At 37.6% G+C, this 21,857-nt stretch overlaps 1 protein-coding gene across 1 annotated transcript in view; it reads right to left on the bottom strand.

The window, feature by feature from the left end:
• Positions 1-15,981, bottom strand: part of LOC309605458 (fatty acid desaturase 2-like protein FADS2B) — a 29,349-nt gene extending 13,368 nt beyond the window's left edge. Inside the window, exon 1 of the mRNA XM_082341332.1 lies at positions 1,312-15,981. Coding sequence (XP_082197458.1) covers positions 1,312-1,455 — 144 coding nt within the window. The 5' untranslated portion in view covers positions 1,456-15,981. The remainder of the gene's footprint in view (positions 1-1,311) is intronic.
• Between the last annotated feature and the right edge of the window lie 5,876 nt (positions 15,982-21,857).

Below are 21,857 nucleotides of genomic sequence, written 5' to 3' on the forward strand. Positions count from 1 at the left end.
AAATCGCCATTACTGTGGGGTGGGAAGATTAGAGAAATCAAGATGTCATAAGTTTAGTGATGAGCCTAGGAGTCCACAAACATCAGAGAGGTCTAACTTGTTTGTGGAGCCATTGTCAACAGCAACTGATTCAAGACTACAGTCAAGGATTTCTTGTTCTTTAAATATAGGCAAGAGGGGCTTCCCTGGTGGCGCAGTGGTTGAGAATCTGCCTGCCAATGCAGGGGACATGGGTTCGAACCCTGGTTTGGGAAGATCCCACATGCCGCAGAGCAACTAGGCCCGTGAGCCACAACTACTGAGCCTGCACGTCTGGAGCTTGTGCTCCGCAACAAGAGAGGCCGCGACAGTGAGAGGCCCGCGCACCGCGATGAAGAGTGGCCCCCGCTCGCCACAACTAGAGAAAGCCCTCGCACAGGAACGAAGACCCAACACAGCCAAAATAAATAAATAAATAAATAGTGAAAAAAAATATATATATATAGGCAAGAGAATTTGTTTCCTAACTGGAGAAAGTTGAGTCTTCCAAAACTGGGAAAATCTATTTTCAGAAAGTTGTGTAATTTTGGTTTATGTACCACAAAGTGCAGGCAGCAACTGACAAAGCTACACTCTTTTTTTTTTAAACTCCTAAAGTTCTTCCAGAAGGAGGTAGCAGCCTCTTCCTAAGCACCTGACTCTCAGGATCCATCATTTCCCCTTGAGGAGATATACCTTTCTGTGGTTATCCTTATACCACCTATGTTGAAAGAAGACTCCCTTCTAAAAAACTTGGTAATAATCCTTTAAGTGATGATTTTAAGTTGAGGTTAAAAAAAGTCAATAGCTGAGACATTCTGGAGTTTTCCCTTCCTTTGTCTATGGCTTAAGAAGTCTGAATTAGAGGTAAGACATCACTAAGTGTCTTACGAGGCATTTGAGCTGTGGTTCGTGTATAAATGAACCAAAATGAACCTGAATTAAAAATAACAGCTTAGTTTCTTCTAACAGAGCTAGAGTTAGTTGACATAACTAGATATTTAGACGTTTGTGATTTAGCGCTCGTTGAATGTACCGGCGTGTCTTCTATGAGTGAGTGAGTTGGACTGAGTGACCTTTAAGGTCATGGAGTCATGCACTCCACATCTTCTTCTATTCTTACAACCCCAGATGCAGTTATTTCAAATCTGTATCCTGGACTTAAAAGAAGAGATGCTCTGAAAACAAGCTTGAATGGGAACCTCCAGCCTGACCTCCCCAAGACAAGGTTGTAGACCTTTCCAAGAACCGCTTCCAGGAAAATTCTCCAGTGCCCAGGATTTTTAAACGTACCTTGACAGGTTGCGAATCTCCAATAACAAAAAGTGGACCTATATCAATGTCTGGGTCTTTGGGGTAGATGTTTGGTTTTACATGATGTTGGAAGTGCCAGTAATTCCACCAGTTTGTTGATAGGCCCTGAGGAGAAGAGAGCATTTGTTAGTTGCAAGATTTCTCTCCTGAAATATCCTTCACTATCAGAGTTTTCTGCCTGCATCCTCAAAGTTAAAATAAGATATTAACTTCTCGAACTTGACCCCCACTGCTGAGTCACAGAATGATTCATTGGACAGAGGCTCTCAAAGCCTATGAACAAATAATTAATCTGATCCAGGAACACAAATTCAGGCTAAAACAACTCCTGATAATGAAAAAGAATAAAAACCTGTTGAAATGAAATGTTTTTCCATCCTCCTTTTTTTTGATCCTCATTTTTAAAAAATTATGAAGGTAGGTAAGGCAGAAAGTATTATTCTTCTTTTACAAATAAAGAAACCTCAGCTCTAAGACTTTAATTAGTTCTGGCAAAAAAAATGGCCCGAGGAATCCTATTTTCAATGAATGTTTTAAAGAGTTGTGGATCTGAAGTCATCTCTTACGGGGGCTTGCTTCAGATCGTTGCATGTTCAAGCTTCAGTGCTCTCATTAAATATAAATGAGAATAAACATATTTTAGTTGATGCCAAGCTCATATCATCTCTGATTAGGTTGTTTGCTCAACTGGAAAGAGAGTAGATAAGAAAATTTGGTGATTCCAAGTATCTTCCAACTTAATGATGCTATGATGTATGGTCTACGTCCCTAGCTTCTTAATAATATCACAGGTAAACATTTTTCATAATGATTCTGGATCTTCATCTTGATTACGGAAAGACTGTTCCTAATGTTAATAACAGCTGACAATTATTGAGCATTTTCCATATGGCAGGCTGTGTGTTAAGCGTGGCGCAAATATTACATATAATACCAATAACGGGTTGAAGCCCTCACCTATCTCCATTTTACAGTTGGAGAAACTGAGATTCATAGACATTAAGTTCTTCAAAGTGACTCAGCTAACGAGTGGCTGAGTTTCCACTGAAGGCAGGGCTGTTCTCAATCCTGGATGTAGGTCAGAATCACCTGGGGGCTTTCAAAACCATGCTGACATCCAGACCCCACCACAAAGGACTTAAATCAGAAAATCTAGAGATGGTGCCTGGGCAACAGTGTTTTCTAAAAGCTCTTCGGATGACAACCAGGATTGAGAAGCTCTGAATCCTGTACCATTGAATACTGTGCAATGATTTCTCTCACTTAACCAGCTTATGGACATTGGCTTAAATAGCTAATAACCCCTTTGAACATCAGTCTTGGCTGTAAAATAGGGGTTCTCTCATCCCCACGTCGTGAGAATTACATGAGACAGTTGCCTAAAGGGGTTAGTTCTGAACCTGGCACTTGCAGGTTCTCATCTCCTGGGAGTTCCCACCTGCCTCCCTAATCATCTGCTGTCAGTGGTTTCTGCTTACTGCTCTCTGTAGGCCTGGCCCCAGCAATCCCTTCACTCTCTTATTAGTTGGCCACTTCCAAGTCACTGTAGGCTGGAGAACCAGATAACCAGGAATATATATATATTTTCTGATTAAATGGAACATGTCACATAAAATGACAATATATTATTCATTCTAGTCATTTTGGGGACAGACCTATTTCTCATATAAATCCAGATCCAACTCTGTATTATCTAATCTATTTAAGCCTCAGTTTGCTCAACTGGAAACAGCATAGATAAGCTGGTAGTTCTAAGTATCTTCCAATTCAATATAAAACCTCTGTGTTAAAGGAAAACAGGCTCTGAGTCAGGGCTTATGAGTTTTTTCTAAAATAACCTGGCTTGTGTACAAGGATTTGGCTTATTGGAAGGCTCAGAGGCATTTCTCCCCTTCTGGGCCAGAGTACATAGTCACCAAATCCTAGAATGTCATAGAAAAGCAGAGATCTGGTGTAACTCCTACTATTAGAGATGAGAACACTGAGAGCCAGAGATAAAGTGTGACTGACTCAAGGTTGCACAGTGAGCATTATCAGAATCAGGGCTAAAAGCTACTCTTAGAAGTCTTCGTACTGTTACCGAGGTTTGTTTGTTCATCTGTCCATCCATCCAGCCGCCAGCCAGCCAGCCAGCCCTTCATTCATTCAACAAATGCTTATTGAAGGCCAACTATGTGCTGGGCACTCTGCTAGGCACTGCATTGCAGGGGTGCATAGGATAGTGTGCCTGCCCTCCTGGAGCATATGTTAAGGGGGATAAGACCAACTGCCATCATTGCCATCTGTTTTTTCCAGCAGTCTGCGTTTTACAGCCCTCGACTCTTGAACAGAACCATCTGACCTTCCTTGCTTACTCTTTCTCTTTACTTCTATCTATTCTTCTGCTTCTTTTCCTTTATTTCTTCATAGCCCTTCCAGGACTAATCAGGCTTGCTGGATTCCTGTAGCTTCCCAGCAGTAAGTGTCCAGACCCCTTCTAAGAATATTCCTACTCATGACTTTACAGGGCACATATTCTCCTGAAAGGTGGTTCCTTAATTGGGTCCCAGGGATTGGGCCAAATAGTTTACTGGGTAAGAAAAACATTAGAACTTTTGAAATAAAAATAAACCTTCTCCTCCTAAAAATTTAAAATTCTAATTTTAGCATGTATGTTATGTTACATTACTGAGATCACTGTAGAAATCAAAGAGGAAATCAAAAAATACCTAGAAACAAATGACAATGAAAACATGACGATCCAAAACCTGTGGGACGCAGCAAAAGCAGTTCTAAGAGGGAAGTTCATAACAATTCAAGGTCACCTCAATAAACAAGAAAAAGATCAAATAAACAATCTAACCTTACACCTAAAGCAACTAGAAAAAGAAGAGCAAAGAAAACCCACAATTAGTAGAAGGAAAGAAATCATAAAGATCAGGGCAGAAATAAATGAAATAGAAACAAAGAAAACAATAGCAAATATCGATAAAACTAAAAGCTGGTTCTTTGAGAAGATAAACAAAATTGATAAACCTTTAGCCAGACTCATCAAGAAAAAAAGGAGAGGTTGCAAATCAATAAAATTAGAAATGAAAAAGGAGAGATTACAATTGACACCGCAGAAATACAAAACATCATAAGAGACTACTACAAGCAACTCTATGCCAATAAAACCTGGAACCTGGAAGAAATGGACAAATTCTTAGAAAGGTATAACCTTCCAAGACTGAACCAGGAAGAAATAGAAAATATGAACCAAATGTAAAATAGATAGCTAGTGGGAAGCAGCTGCATAGCACAGGGAGATTAGCTCAGTGCTTTGTGACAACCTAAAGGGGTGGGATTGGGAGGGTGGGATAGGGAGGGTAGGAGGGAGACGCAAGAAGGAAGGGATATAGGGATATATGTATACGTATAGCTGATTCACTTTGTTATACAGCAGAAACCAAGACACCATTGTAAAGCAATTATACTCCAATAAAGATGTTAAGAAATAAAAAATAAAAACAAAAGTAACCAAAAAAATAGAAACTAACACAACATTGTAAAGCATTTATACTCCAATAAAGATGTGAAAAAAAATGAAAAGTGACGTAAAAAATGTACAGATAAACTGCAAAAAAATTTTTTTATGACATTCACTTTACCTCTTCCACATTGCATGTGCAAGGACATTATCTATCTGTCTATCTATCTATCATCTATCATCTATCTTTCTATTTTTATATAAGGACTAATGGACTCTTTTTAAATCCATGAACTTTAATACATTCCAATCATTATTCCTTTTGTAAATTTTAACAATTATGGCCAAAGAAAGCCCTTTTGAGCTGACTTCTTGTTCTTTTGATATATCCACATCAAACTTTGAGCACATCCTTAATTCCTGGCACAAAAAGATGTCCCAGATTCACTTTTTCTGCCTCTACCCTGAAATCAGGTACTTGGTTAATGTTAATAAAAAATTGTATTAAGAAACTAAGATCTTGGAGTGATCAGAAAGTCCCCAAGGACTTGAATGTATCTATGTATCCAGAAAATTCCTTATGGTCCCAATCTGTCCTGGGAAGATCACAATATGTTGAACAAATGACAAAGTTATTTTAGGCCAGTAAATGTTCATAGAGGGTAAGTCCAGAAAAATAGGACTAACTTATAGGATGGGATCCTCTTGACTCCTTTATCCTTTTGTTTGGTACTTTTTGTTTTAGTTAATTTTTGTTTTTATTTTTCAATATTATATTTCATTTGGTTTTCTTTTTACTTTTTAAATTTCTTATTTATTGCACAATTTTACTTTCCATTTACAGTTATTACAAAATATTGGCTTTATTCCTCATGTTGTACAATACATCCTTGCCTATCTTACACCCAACAGTTTGTACTTGCCACTTCCTCCCTATATTGCCCCTCCCACCTCCCACTGGTAACCACTAATTTGTGCTCTATATCTGTGAATCTGCTGCTTTTCTGTTATATTCACTAGTTTGTTGTATTTTTTAGATTCCAAATATAAGTGATATACAGTATTTGTCTTTGTCTGACTTATTTCACTTAGCATAATGCCCTCTAAGTCCATCTATGTTATTGCAAATAACCTACATGATGGATACTTAGGTTGCTTTCATTTCTTGGCAATTGTAAATAGTGCTGCTATGATCATTGAGGTGCATGTATGTTTTTGAATTAGTGTTTTTGTTTTTTTCAGGTATATACCCAGGAGTGGAATTGCTTGGTCATATGGTAGTTCTATTTTTTTCAGAAACCTCCATACTGTTTTCCTCAGTGGCTGCACCAATTTACATTCCCACCAACAGTGTACAAGGGTTCCCTTTTCTCCACATCTTCGCCAATATTTGTTATTTGTGTTCTTTTTGATGATAGCCATTCTGGCAGGTGTGAGGTAGTATCTCATTTTGGTTTTGATTTGCATTTCCCTGATGATTAGCAATGTTGAGCATCTTTTCATATGTCTGTTGGCCATCTGCATTTCCTCTTTGGAAAAATGTCTATTCAGTTCTTCTGCCCATATTTTAATTGGGCTGGTTTTTTTTTTTGGATGTTGAGTTGTTTGAGCTGTTTACATATGTTGGATATTAATCCCTTATCAGTCATATCATTTGCAAATATTTTCTTCCATTCAGTAAGTTGTCTTTTCATTTTGTTGATTGTTTCCTTTGCTGTTCAAAAGCTTTTAAGTTTAATTAGGTCCCATTTGTTTATTTTTGCTTTTATTTCCTTTAGGAGATGGATTCAAAAAAATATTGTTGCAATTTATGTCAAAGAGTGTTCTGCCTGTGTTTTCCTCTAGGAGTTTTATAGTATCCAGTCTTACAATTAGGTTTTTAATCCATTTAAAGTTTATTTTTATATATGGTGTTAGAGAATGTTCTAATATCATTGTTTTACAAGTAGCCATCCAGTTTTCCCAGCACCACTTTTTGAAGAGATTGTCTTTTCTCCATTGTATATTCTTGCCTCCTTTGTTGTAGATTAATTGACCATAAGAGTCTGGGTTTATTTCTGGGTTCTCTATCCTGTTCCATTGATCTGTGTCTGTTTTTGTGCCAGTACCATACTGTTTTGATGACTCTAGCTTTGTAGTATAGTCTGAAGTCAGGGAGCATGATTTCTCCAGTTCTCTTCTTTCTGAAGATTGTTTTGGCTATTCAGTGTCTGTTGTGTTTCCATACAAATTTTTATATTATTTGTTCTAGTTCTGTGAAAAATGCCATTTTTGTTGTTGTTGTTTTTTAATAAATTTACTTATTTATTTATTTATTTATGGCTGTGTTGGGTCTTTGTTGCTGTGCACGGTCTTTCTGTAGTTGCAGCAAGCAGGGGCTATTCTTCGTTGTGATGCGCGTGCTTCTTATTGCAGTGGCTTCTCTTGTTATAGAGCACAGGCTCTAGGCATGCAGGCTTCAGTAGTTGTGGCATGCGAGCTCAGTAGTTGTGGTGCGCTGACTTAGTTGCTCTGTGGCATGTGGGATCTTCCCGGACAAGGGCTCGAACCCATGTCCCCTGCATTGGCAGGCGGATTCTTAACCACTGCGCCACCAGGGAAGTCCCCTGCCATTGGTATTTTGATAGGGATTGTATTGAGTCTGTAAATTGCCTTGTGTAGTATGGTCATTTTAACAATATTGATTCCTCCAATCCAAGAATATGGCATATCTTTCCATGTGTTTGTGCCATCTACAATTTCTCTTATCAGTGTCTTACATTTTTCAGAGTACAGGTCTTTTGTCTCCTTAGGTAAGTTTGTTCCTAAGTATTTTATTCTTTTTGATGCATCTTGTTTGGTATTTTTACATGTAATAAAGAGAAAGTCAAATGTCAGAGTTGGAAAAGCCACTTAAACTTTACAAGAGAAAACTGATAATCAAAGAAGATAAGAGACTAGCCCTAAGTTACATAGCAAGTGAGTGGGAAATCAGGGTACTGTGCACCTTTCTCATGGGTTTGTTATGAAGAGTAAGAAAGTGCATTTAGCTCAATGCATGACAAAGTGGAAGAATCAATAAATGTTGGCTGCTAAAAAATACTTTTGTGTAGCAGGACCATAAACAGTAATGAGGGTAATTACCACAAAATGAAGATAAGGCATCCTTTATTGTTTAATTTCTCTCAGTGTTAAGTAAAATCTGAGATTCTTATACTATATAAGGCAAGAGGTAGCACTAACAATGCCTGATTTGGGACATTCTGGCCAACATTTGGGGTCTGGAACTAGATTTAATACGAGCTAGAAAAAAAAGAATATATTCATTTAGACTGTGGCAGAAGGTGAAGTTTTCAGGGAATTTAGAACAAAGAGAGGTGGGAGCAGATGAGAGACCTAGATGCAGCATCAAGGGAGAATAGAGGCGTTTTAGAGAGTTACTGCATAGAGTTTAAGACACACAAGCAAAAAAAACTTGAATGAAATCACAGTGCTATTTTGTGTCCTTTTTTATACAGTTAACATATTTTTTAAAACATTTCCTCTCTGTAAAACATTATTTGAAAAGCACAACTTTAAACAGGTGCAAATTTTCCATGCCAAGGAGGTGTCATCCTTTATTTAGCAATACCCCTGTCATTGGTTAGGTGATTCCCAAATTGTTTCTATTATTAATACAAAAGTAATGAAATCCTTTTAAATAAGTATTAATCTACTTTATTTCTGTGGGAAAATGCCTTGAATGGGAAATACAGGTCAAATAATTGGACTGTTTTTAGTTATGACACCTTTTATCAAATTGCCTTTGAGAATTTATGCTCATTAATTTTATTAAAAATTTAATGATTACAAAGTCAAAAGAGCGAATGAGAACTTTTCTAATATTCTTGATTCATATTTCCATACATCTGCTACTAGATTGCTTTGCAGAATTCACTAGATCTTACTAGCAGATTCAATGGCTGACAACAGCCTTTCCCAGAGTTTGTAATGGGGCTGAGTGTCTAGTAGGTGCTAATGGGGTGATTCTGGATTCATTTCTGTTGACAGCATCGATTCCTGAATCTGAGCAGATCTTAGAGAAATAAACAAAGAGGGCTTATCTGTTTATGTAGGTAGATACCTCCTGATCAACATTTCCTGTAGTATTGATACATTAATCAAATACTCAAAAAATACAGAACAATTTTAGATGAATATAGAAGAAACTGTGAGTGGGTCTTAAGGGTCTATGGGGAACCCCTTTTACTCTCTACTTTCTACCTTATTTTACTGTTTGAAAATTTATCAGTAGGAAGTGTTACTTTTATCACAATAATTTTAAAGAACAATTACAAAAAATACCCCCCAAAAACTAGGAGAACATGACGTTCTCACCTATCTGAAATCCTTATGGCCTTCAAAAGGATAAAGAATCCAAAGGCATTGAGCAAATAATCAGACAGGTTTAAAACTGGCCTTTTGCTCCTCCCCCATTTCCCTCCATATATATGCCCAGGAGTGGGATTGCTGGATAATATAATAGTTCTCTATCTAGTTTTTTAAGGACCTACTGTATAGCACAGGGAACTCTACTCAATACTCTGTAATGACCTACATGGGAAAAGAATCTAAAGAAGAGTGGATATATGTATATGTATAACTGATTCACTTTGCTGTACACCTAAAACTAACATAAAATTGTAAATCAACTATACTCCAATAAAAATTGTAAAAAAAAACTGGCTTTTGAAACCACTCCCTTTTAATTCTATATTGTGGGTATCTCCTGGACAAGATGACAAATACATTCAGCTAACATGTATGGAGTTCCTGCTATTGGCTATCTGTTTTCCATGTGTTATTTTATTTCTTATTCACAACAGACAGGTAGATATTTTCATTCCCATCTTACAGATGAGGAAATTGAAGACCTGAGTGAGAGGTTAAGAAACTTATTCTGGATTATATAGTTAGCAAGAGACTGAGGTGGGATTTGATCCCTGGTCTGTATAAATCCACAGTGCTCTGCTAGCTTTACCATAAGTAATTTGGTATGGGTAGTGTTAAATAATCATAGCTTGTGTGCTTAGGTGAGGTAGGGTCTGTCAATTATTTTAGTTGGTTGTAAGATACTTATTTTGCTCCTTCTTGGCCTTAGTATTTCCAACCTGGTAAAGGGAATTCCGCTCAGAAATTATGGAATAGTTTTTAAAAAATTTATTTTATATTGAAGTATAGTTGATTAACAATGTTGTGTTAGTTTCAGGTGTACAGAAAAGTGGTTCAGTTACACATATACATGTATCTATTCTTTTTCAAATTCTTTTCCCATTTAGGTTATTACAGAGTATTGAGCAGAGTTCCCTGTGCTATACTGTAGGTCGTTATTGGTTATCTATTTTAAATATAGCAGTGTGTACATGTCAATCCCAAACTCACAATCTATCCGTCCCTGCCTTTTTTAGAAAGACATTTTAAAATCCTGAAGGGAGAAATGTATAGACATAATGTTTATTTACTCAGTGAATATTTATCAAGCTTTTACAAGCTAGATGTTGGGGGTACCAATAAGAACAAAACACTAACTCTCAAATGTCTTGGTTCAGTGTGAGAAACATTGTAGGGTATTATGGGTGCACAGAAAAGATAGCATTCAAAAATGTCCTTGAGAATTCAAGGAAGCCTTGGTGGAGGTGACACAAAGCTGAGTTTTGAAGAATGTAAAGGCCCCAGAACAGACTTTTTGGAAATGGAGATTCTTAAATGAAAGATTTTCCCTGAAAAGCTAACACTGAGACACAGTTGCTGCCTTCTAGTTTGTATTCTAGGCTAATCTGTCTTCTTAGAGAAAGCCCCAAGGTCAGGGGCTTCCCCCACATAGAGATGAAGGACAAGGAAATGCCTTTATCTTTTCACCATTCAGTATGTTAACATATGGTCTTTATTATGTTAAGGTATGTTCCCTCTATACCCACTTTGTTGAGATTTTTTACCATAAATAAATGTTGAATTTTGTCAAAAGCCTTTTCTGCATCTCTCGAGATGATCATATGATTTTTATCCTTCATTTTGTTAATGCAGTATATCACCTTGATTATTTTGCTGATTTGAACAACCCTTGCATCTATGGAATAAATTCTACTTGATCATGGTGTATTACCCTTGTAATGTATTATTGAATTGGGTTTGCTAATATTTTGTTGAGGATTTTTGCATCTATGTTCATCAGGGATATTGGCCTGGAATTTTCAATTTTTGTATTGTCTTTATCTGGTTTTGGTAACAGTGTAATGTTAGTAATAGAATGAGTTTGGAAGCATTCTTTCTTCAATTTTGGGGAATAGGTTAAAGATAGGCATTAACTCTTTTTTAAATGTTTGGTAGAATTTACCTGTGAAGCTGTCTGGTCCTGGACTTTTGATTTTTGGGAGTCTTTTGATTACTGATTCAATTTCATTACTGTTAATTGGTCTGTTCAGATTTTCTATTTCTTCCTGATTCAGTATTGGGAGATTGTATGTTTCTAGGAATTCATCAGTTTCGTCTATGTTGCCCATTTTATTGGCATATGATTGTTTTTGGTAATCTCTTATGATCCTTTATATTTCTGTGGTGTCAGTTTTAATTTCTCCTCTTTCTCTTCTGATTTTACTTATTTGAGTTTTCTGTCTTTTTTTCCTTGGTGAGTCTTGCTAAAGGTTTATCAATTTTGTTTATATTTGCAAAGATCCAGCTCTTAGTTTCCTAGACCTTTTCTAATTTTTTATTGTTTATTTCATTTAGTTCATTCTGATCTTTATTATTTGCTTCTTTATACTAACTTCAGGTTTTGTTTGTTCTTCTTTTTCTAGTTTCTTTAGGTGTAAGGTTAGATTGCTCATTTAACATTTTCTTGTTTCCTCAGGTAGGCTTGTATTGCTGTAAACGTCCCTTTTGGAACTGCCTTTGCTGCATCCCATAGGTTTTGAAACCTCGTGTTTCCATTTTCATTTGTCTTAAATTATTTTCGATTTCTTCAGTAATCAGTGGGTTGTTTAACAGCATGTTGTTAACCTCCACGTGTTTATGTTTTTTTTCAGTTTTTTATTTTAGTTGATTTCTAGTCTCATAGCATTGTGGTCTGAAAAGATGCTTGATATGGTTTCAGTTTTCTTAAATTCACCAAGTCTTGTTTTGTGGCCTAACACATTATCTATCCTGGAGAATGTTCCCTGTGCACTTGAAAAGAATATGTATTCTGCCACTTTTGGATGGAATGTTCTATGTATATCTATTGATTCCATCTGATGAAATGTGTCATCTAAGGCCAATCCTTCCTTATTGATTTTCTGTCTGAACTATCTGTCCATTGATGTAAGTGGGGTGTTAAAGTCCCTACTATTATTGTATTACTGTCAATTTCTCCCTTTATGTCTGTTAATATTTGCTTTATGTATTTAGGTGCTCCAATGTTGGGTGCATATATATTTCCAAGTGTTATATCTTTTTCTTGGATTTTCCCTTTATCATTATGTAGTGCTCTTCTTTGTCTCTTGTTATAGTCTTTATTTTTTATTTTATTTTTAAAAATATACTTTTAATGAAGTGAATTTTCTCACCTCTATCCCTCTAAGTCTTCCACCCAAGCAACCACTGGTAATAATTTGATATACATCTTTCTGAATTTTTCCATGGCTGCACAGATAGCTATACTTAATATCTATAAATATAAAATAGTTTTTGATTCACACATACAAGAAAGGGCTTATGTCCATATTTTTGGCTAGACACATTGTATTAGTTTCCAAGGCTGTCGTAACGAAGTACCAAAGGCCAGGTGGGCTAAAACAATAGAAATTAATTTTCTCACAGTTTTGGAGGCTAGAAGTCCAAAATCAAGGTGTTTTAGGGCTCTTCTCCTTCTCAAAGGCTCTAGGGAAGAATCCTTCTTTGCCTCTTCCAGGTTCTGGTGGCTGCCATCAATCCTTGGCATTCCTTAGCTGTGGTAGCATAACTCCAGTCCCCATCTCTGCAGGGCCATCTTCCCACTGTGTGTATAGTCTTTATTTTAAGGCTATTTGTCTGATATAAGTATTACTACCCCAGCTTTCTTTTCATTTCCACATGCATGTAATATCTTTTTCTGTTCCCTCACTTTCCGTCTGTGTGTGTCTTTAGATCTGAATTGAGTCTCTTGTAGGCAGCATATACATGAGGCTTGTTTTTTTATTCATTAAGCCCCTCTATGTCTTTTGATTGGAGCTGCAGGCATGCTAATATGTGTGGCTGGCTCCCTGTGCAGCTGGCTGTAAGGCCCTACAGCAACGGTTGCAAGTGTTTTGCTGTATGGGGCCAGAAAATATGGCTAACACTGCTTTGGGGGTACAGTGGTGCCAGCCAAGGGTGCCTCCTGACACTGGGGGGGCTCAGGAGGCTGCTTTGAATGGGCTTCAGTGCTGGCCAAGGGTGCCCACCAGGTCTTGTGGGGTGGGGAGGGTGCTGCTTTATATGAGCACCATCTGAGTTGGGTCCTCAGGTGAACCCAGGGTGGGACAAGCAGTGCTAGTAAGTTAGATGAGGAGAGTGAAAAATGGTGCCTGCTAGCACCAGGTCAGTTAGGTAGACGGTGAGCCAAAAAAAAAGCTGGCATCCATCAGCTCCTCTGTACCCAGCGAAATTTCCAATAGGTCCCTGCCCTTTGGGCACACACCCTAAAATTACTTGATGAATCTTTTTTTCACATGTGACCAATTACTTTTCAAACTGCTGCCTCTGCACTGGGACTTGAAGTAAGTGCGTTTTTGCATGCACACTTTAAGAATGGATTCTTGGTTTCCTACAGCCCTCCATTTTTCTCAGATGTAATCCCCACTCATTTTCAAAGCCAGACATTATGAAGGCTCACCTTCCTGATGCAGGTTCCTCGGGCTGGAGAGTCTGATGTGGGGTTTGGAGCCCTTGACCCTCAGGGAAGCCCTCTGAGGTTGTGATATCCCTCCTACCTATGAGTCACAGCATCCAGGGGTGTAGATCCCAGCCAGACCGAGTCTCTGCCCATTCTACCCGTCTCAGTGTGGCTTTTTCTTTTTATCTTTAGTTGTGGAAAATCTTTTCTGCTAGCCTTTGGGTCATTGTCAGAGATAGTTTCTCTAGGTGTAGTTGTAATTTTGGTGTGTCTGTGGGAGGAACTGAGGTCAGGATCTTCCTACTCTGTCATCTTGTTCTGCCCTCTTATATAACTTGTTTGTTATTCTTTAAATGAGAAATCTTCTGAGACCTGAGCCACAGATATAATAAAACGCTCTTTGGAGGAACTGAAAATGAAGGCTTAAGGAGTCTTTGAGTCTTTGAGTGAGAGTCAGACAATGGCATGGAAAGAGTAAAAGAGGTAACAGAAGATCATGCTGGTACCTTGATAAAGTCTGGATTTTATTTAAGGTACAACTGGTTACCCACCAGTGAAAAGTTTTAAGTAACTGAGCAGCATGATCTGATCTGAGAGTTTCAAAGATCATTCATCTGGATATTGTTTAGAAAGAAATTAGAGAAGAATGAAATCAGAGAGACCAGTAAGGAAGCTTTTGCAGTAGTCCATGTGAACGGTGATGATGGATTGCATAAGAGGAGTAACAGTGGAAACGGAGAGATTGTGCAACTGAATTTATTTTTCAAGATTCTTCTCTGATATACTGATTTTCTAACCAGGCAAAAAAAGTTGAATTTTAAAAAGCCAGGTCTTTGGTCCACGTAATCATTTCCCCGTACTCCTACAATACCCAAAGCTTAATCCCATCAGAATCCTCATTAGGTTGTATCATATATAATTGCCATTTTTTTGGACGTCAAGCCAGTCAAATATAATTAGTTTTTTATGGCTCAGTGCAATAAATAAACTTAAGTGCAGTTGAACATGCACTTGTTGAGTGCCTATTCTGTGCAGCCTTATGCTGATTCCTACTATGTTGTATGTCTACTTTAATCATCTGACTTTCACACAGGGACACTTACTAAGGGGCAGAGACCACAACTTTTATATCTGCATTTCTAACCACCTGTACAGTGACTGGCAGATTTTTTCAGGAAGAGCATTCTTTGTAGGAAAGAAGCAAGCCTGAAAAGGTTGGAGTCCTTGGCCAAGCCAGAAGAAAATGTGAAAGAATCAGCAAAGATAGTAGCTTTGGGATGGATTTTCTGGTTCAAAATGTTACTGTCCTCATGGTTGGTAATTGACTGAAGAGACAGAGAAAGGACTGGAAAGTTTAGAAATAATTCTCTAACTCCTACCAAAACCTAAGGGGGCTTTGGTCTCATGCCTTGAGCCAAAGTCCTAAGAATATGCAGGAAATAGTTCTAAAGTTGGAATTTAGCTGTCCCAGTGGTGTGATGTTGTGTTTTTTAAGATTGGCTCATGCTTTGGAACATTATTCAGTAAGAATGAGGTTGGATTCTGGTTTACAGACTCCATGGTGGGGACTGGGCTGAATGACAGGTATAGCCAGTAAAAGTCTTTTATGGAACCAAATAGAATTGGTACCTCATAATGGGAGAATACAACTATGTATAAGCAGCGTGCGGTTTTGTGGGGAATGGAATTCCCTCTGCTAATCCTATGATATCTACCATGACCTTGTCAGCAACCTAATGCATGGGATCTTTGAACTTACTCCTTTGCACCCTGGGCCAAGTCCAAATCACGATCTTTGTGGTATGATGATAAACAAAATGGGCTCTCCTCTCACAGGTAAAATAAACACATCCAGGAGTAACACATTTGTTTGAAATAATGGTGATAGTGATTTGATAATGGTAACAATAGTAAAACATTTATTAAGCACCCAAGGTGTGTCAGCACTATTCTAAACACTTCACATGCATTAGAAAAGTTAATCCTCACAACAATCCTATGAGACAAGTACAGAAAGCTTTAGTAACTTGCCCATATTTACATAGCTCATAGTGGTAGGGCTGGGAAATCACTTACTCAGTGACTAATCTTTTAGCCATAGTTACACTTCTCAACCGTGAAACTTCCTTCTGCACAGATCTTAACTTTGTTTTTATAGTATGCTTTGTTTGGGAGTCTTTTCAGTTTACTTACCCTGGAAACTTCTATGTATCCAGTAAGACCCATTGAAGGAAATATGTGACGATTTCTCTAACTCTCTTGTGTTTTCTTGGTACTTAGTATATTTTGTTATCACACTAATTTATCATTATGTGTCTATGTGTTTGCCTCCATCACTAAGCTCTGAGCTCCAAGAGGAACTACAGGATTCTGTCTTCTTCTTATCCTCAGGACCAGGACCAGGTCAATGCCTAATAAATATTTTATGAGTGAATAATGAAAGAATGACTATAATAGTTTCATTATCTGAGCAGAGCCAAAATTCAGACAGTAAGCAGCCCAGATGAATGGCACAGCATTCATGTGCTGAAGTGCATGAATTGTCCTCAGAGAAGTGTTGTCGAAATGTATCAGATTGTCTATCCATCATCTCTTTCTAATGGAATTGCCCCAACCTCTGATGATGTAGTTCTGTTGGAGCAACTATGTCTCTTTAATGTGACCTTTATCCTCTGAGCCATAGTGGCTGATTCAGGAGAGCCACCCAGCCCCAGCTGAGCCAGTGAACTTCTTTTGGCATTGGCTATTATCTTGAATGGAGGACATGTAAGTTTAAGAGCTGATGACAACTGTTACTTTACACCATTTGGACCAGGAAACCCAAAGGCTTGTCTGTAGCAAGTGTGAAAAGTGAGGAAATACGAGGAAAAAAAGGTCAAGTTTATAAATTCAGGAAATTTTCCTGGATAGAACTCTTGTCATACTCCAGTGACTGAGAGCAATAGACTTCATGAGAAAATGGCTATTTATATTATGTTCACTATTATATTCTCAGGTCTAGCAGAGTAGGCATTTAAAAATTATTTGTTTAATGGACAAATAAGCTGGGTCCTGAGAAAATGAAATACCTGGAGGAAGGAAAGGAATAGCAGGTCCCAATTACCTTGATCCTGGAAGTTCTTATATCTCATGTAGGATTATAATTGATTGCCATAGCTGATTCCATCATCTTAACTTAGAATCTTCTGCTCTGAAAAATATTGCCAGAGTTTATTTGAGTGGATTAGATAATCATGAGTTACCTGGAGAGCTTTTGTAAATTCTGGGTATCAGCCTGTGGAATTTCTGATTCAGTTAGTCTGGGATGGGGTTCCAGATAGTGCATTTTCTGAAAGTTCCCCAGGTGATTCTACTGAACAACTTTAGAGTTTTTAGAGTTTCATGAATTCCCACACCATGTGGTTTTAGAGTTTCATGAATTCCCACACCATGTGGTTCACTCATCTCCCAGTTCTAGCTAGACTTCTTATTGCATTAAATGTATTTTAGATAACATGATTTTGCCATTCATTCAGGGGCCACTGGTTAAGTATTAAATATATGTAAAGGACAGCACAAACTGATTGCTTGCTCTACTTTTAAAATTTACTGGTAAAAAAGCAGTTACTACCTTCCTTCAATGGAGGAAAGAGCAATCCTTACTTTAGGTGCAGAAGTTTCATGGTACCATCTCATTAGAACGGAAGACAAATCCCTCCTTTATATGTGAAGTCGTGAATCTGTAATATGAGAAGGTCAGGGAATGTGGATTTTTTTTAAAACTGTTTTTATTATCATAAGATGGAGTCATTTATCCTGACCCTTTTTGCTTGCTTTTCAGAGAGATAGGGCACAGACTTAATCCAAGATAAACTGGAAGCTGAAACTCTGACTGTAAAGGTAAATTGCACCATTGTGAATTATGAACTTGTGTCTGTATTTAGAGATCCTGAAAATCATGGGACTGGTGACTGCCTATTCAAATGGGTGATGGCTAAACTGTGATAAAGCAAATATTAATCCAGACATCTGGGGTTCTAATCCTCATTACTGATTAGCTGAATGCATCACAAAACCGTTTCCCTTTTCAGGGTCTCCGTAGCCTCGTCTCACACTGAGTGATTGCATTAAAGTTGTTCTCAAAAACAAGGACTTGGGTATCCCAGAGAATACTGAATTAGAAGTCAATAGCTATTATTTTGGCTGATCATTGGGAGTCAAGATGTTCAAAACCACAAACAAAAAACTTGAGTACCAAAATTGCATGGCAGAACTTGATAATAAGGTGGTCATCCTAATAGATATATGTAATATTTAAAAATATTTGAATGAAAAAATTTTTCATAGAGTAGTTGAGGATGCCAAGTTAAGAAATGCTGCATTAGATAATATCTGAGATTCCTTCCAGCTCCTAGATAGAAAGAAGCCATGTCTGTTTTCCTTGTTCTGATAAGTTAGTTCTTCAGTGTTCTTCCTTCTGATTCTGCTCTGTATCACATATGGGATTGAGTCTTCAGATAACATGAGGTTTCATAATAAACGCTCATCTCCTGAGAACATATGTGCCGAACATCCTACTGGGCATTCTTAGATGATACACAAGAAAGGGAGAGTGAGTGATCTCTGCTCACAGTTGTTTACCATCTGCTACCCTTTTGCATATTCTGCGCTAGACTATGTATGCAGTCACAAAGAGGTCACTGTGCCTTTGCTTGTGCACACCATCCTGCCTTTCTAGGCGACTCCTATTCATTCTTCAAAACTCAGTGTAAGCAGCACTTTTATTTTTTCATGCTCAACTTTGATAGAGCTGAAACTCCTTCTCTGTGTTCTCACTGTCCCTTCAGCACGGTGAGATTACTGCTATTGTCACATCTTTTTTGTGTTGTTGGCACCACCGTTGTCTCTTTCCTCCACTAGATCGTCAGTTGTTTAAAGGCAGGGATCATGTCTTTTTCACTTATGCATTTTTCAAACTGGGCACTAACTAGCGTTCAGTATTTGCTTACAGAGTAAATGCATGGTTCAGTGGATAACTGAGACCCAGAGATGTTCAGACTCTACTCTGTCATATATTCTCTGTGATCGAGGGGCAGAGGGGATGGGTGCACGGCCCACTTAAAATAACCCCCAGCTCCCACCTCATCTGAGAAGTGCCAAGCCTTGTGACACATTTCAGTGTTACCCCTGATTGTTCTTTCATTCTTTCTCACCTTTATTAAAAGTGTCCTTAGGTCTTTAATTATAGGTGCACTCATTTTTTTTTTTTGATGTGCTGTTTACCTTCTTGTGTCATTTGCATAGTCTTTAAATCTGATGATAATTGCAAAGCCTGCTAAATAAATTCTCATGAAGGGCAAAAGGTGACTTCTGAAGGCCTAAGAAACTCTTCAGGTGACAAAATAAAGACCTAAACCTTGGTTTTCTAAGAAGCGTTTGCTGTTGCAAGTGGCGGTTTCATGCCTGTACATTCAGCACGGCAGTTGATTTTCTGATTCTTGTAGTTGTGGTTTTTACCTTTTATTGCATAACTACTCTGTTCCATAACGTTAATAGCAATTTCTTAATCAGTCTTAACATTTGACCCTTAGCCCCGTTTCACAGGTGAGATTCAGAATAGATAGCAACCTGCTCAAAGTCACACAGCTGGGAAGTGACTGGGTGAGGATTTGGACTTTGTTGTAGCTGGCTTCATAGCTGAAGCTCTTTCTGTTTTGACGCAGTGTCATTGAACTATGCCTAATTTTATTAGATGTCAGTTTATTGTCAAGCGGCATCCTAATGACCCTCCATTTCCCCCCTCAGCTTGGGCAGAGCCATTGGATATTTTATAAAGGAATCTTTCTTCAATTTCTGACCTCTGTGGAAAACAATATGGAGGTTCCTCAAAAAAGTAAAAATAGAACTATCACACCAATCAGCAATTCTACTCCTGGGTATATATCCAAAGAAAACAAAAACGCTAATTCAAAGAAGATACATGCACCCCAATGCTCATTGCAGCATTATTTTTAATAGCCAAGATATGGAAGCAACCTACATGCCCACTGAGAGAGAGATGAATGGATAAAGATGTGGCATATATTGGGAGTTTTATAATCACAATTTCAATTTCAGTACTTGTGATTGGTCTGTTCATATTTTCTATTTCTTCCTGGTTCAGTCTTGGGAGATTGTACCTTTCTAAGAATTTGTCCAGTTCTTCCAGGTTGTCCATTTTATTGGCATAGAGTTGTTTGTAGTAGTCTCTTATGATTTCTGTGGTGCCCGTTGTAACTTCTCCTTTTTCATTTCTAATTTTATTGTTTGAGCCCTCTCCCTTTTTTTCTTGATGAGTCTGGCTAAATGTTTATCAATTTTGTTTATCTTCTCAAAGAACCACCTTTTAGTTTCATTGATCTTTTCTATTGTTTTCTTCGTTTCTATTTATTTCTGCTCTGATCTTTATGATTTCTTCTCTTCTGCTAACTTCGGGTTTTGTTAGTTTTTCTTTCTCTAGTTGCTTTGGGTGTAATGTTATGTTGTTTATTTGAGATTTTTCTTGTTTCCTGAGATAAGATATTGTATTGCTATAAACTTCCCTCTTAGAACTGCTTTTGCTGCATCCCATAGGTTTTGTATCATTGTGCTTTCGTTTTCATTTGTCTCTAGGTAATGTTTTTATTTCCTCTTTGATTTCTTCAGTGATCCATTGGTTGTTTAGTAACATATTATTTAGCCTCCATGTGTTTGTGTTTTTTACAGTTTTTTTCTTGTAGTTGATTTCTAATCTCACAGCACAGTGGTCAGAAAAGATGCTTGATATGATTTCAATTTTCTTAAATTTACTGAGGTTTGCTTTGTGACCCAGCATATGGTCAGTCCTGGAGAATGTTCCACGTGCACATGAGAAGAACGTACATTCTGCTGCTTTAGGATGGAATATTCTATAAACATCAATTAAGTCTATCTGGTCTAATATGTCATTTAAGGCCTGTGTTTCCTTATTGATTTTCTGTCTGGATAATCTGTCCATTGATGAGAGTGGGGTATTGAAGTCCCCCACTGTTATTGTGTTACTGTTGATTTCTCCTTTTATGACTGTTAGTATTTGCCTTATATATTGGGGTGTTCCTATGTTGGGTGCATATATATTTACAATTGTTATATCTTCGTCTTGGATCGATCCCTTGATCATTATGTAGTGTCCTTCTTTGTCTCTTTTAATAGTCTTTATTTTAAAGTCTATTTTGTCTGATATGAGAATTGCTACTCCAGCTTTCTTTTGATTTCCATTTGCATGGAATATCTTTTTCCATCCCCTCACTTTCAGTCTGCATGTGTCCCTAGATCTGAATTGGGTCTCTTGTAGACAGCATATATATGGGTCTTGTTTTTGTATCCATTCAGCCAGTCTGTATCTTTTGGTTGGAGCATTTAATCGTTTACGTTTAAGGTAATTATTGATATGTATGTTCTTATTGCCATTGTGTTAATTGTTTTGGATTTGTTTTTGTAGGTCTTTTTTCTTCTCTTCCTCTTTTGTTCTCTTCTCTTGTGATTTGATGACTAACTTTAGTGTTGTGTTTGGATTCCTTTTTCTTTTTTGTGTATGTATCTGTTGTAGATTTTCAGTTTGCAGTTACCATGAGGTTTTGATATAGCAGTCTATATATAAACAAGATTGTTTTAAGTTGCTGGTCTTTTCATTTCAAATGCATTTCCAATATCCTGCATTTGTGCTCTCCTCTTCTCACAATTGCTGGTTCTGATATCATAGTTGTGTGCAGATGATTTCCTACATTTACTGTATGTTTGCCTTTACTGCTGAGCTTTTCCATTCATAATTTTCTTGTTTCTAGTTGTGACCTTTTCTTTTCCACTTAGAGAAGTTCTTTTAGCTTTTGTTGCAAAGCTGGTTTGGTGGTGCGGAATTCTCTTAGCTTTTGCTGGTCTGTAAAGCTTTTGATTTCTCTGTTGAATCTGAATGAGAGCCTTGCTGGGTAGAGTACTCTGGGTTGTAGGTTCTTCCTTTTCAACACTTTAAGTATATCGTGCAACTCCCTTCAGCCTGCAGAGTTTCTTCTGAGAAATCAGCTGGTAACCTTATGGGAGTTCCCTTGTATGTTATTTGTTGCTTTTCCCTTGTTGCTTTTAATATTATTTCTTTGTCTTTAATTTTTGTCAGTTTGGTTACTTTGTGTCTCAGCATTTTCCTCCTTGGGTTTATCCTGCCTGGTACTCTCTGTGCTTCCTAGACTTGGGTGACTGTTT

This window comes from Balaenoptera borealis (genome assembly GCF_965194805.1).
Source record: "Balaenoptera borealis genome assembly, chromosome: 11".
In the NCBI taxonomy this organism is placed as follows: domain Eukaryota; kingdom Metazoa; phylum Chordata; class Mammalia; order Artiodactyla; family Balaenopteridae; genus Balaenoptera; species Balaenoptera borealis.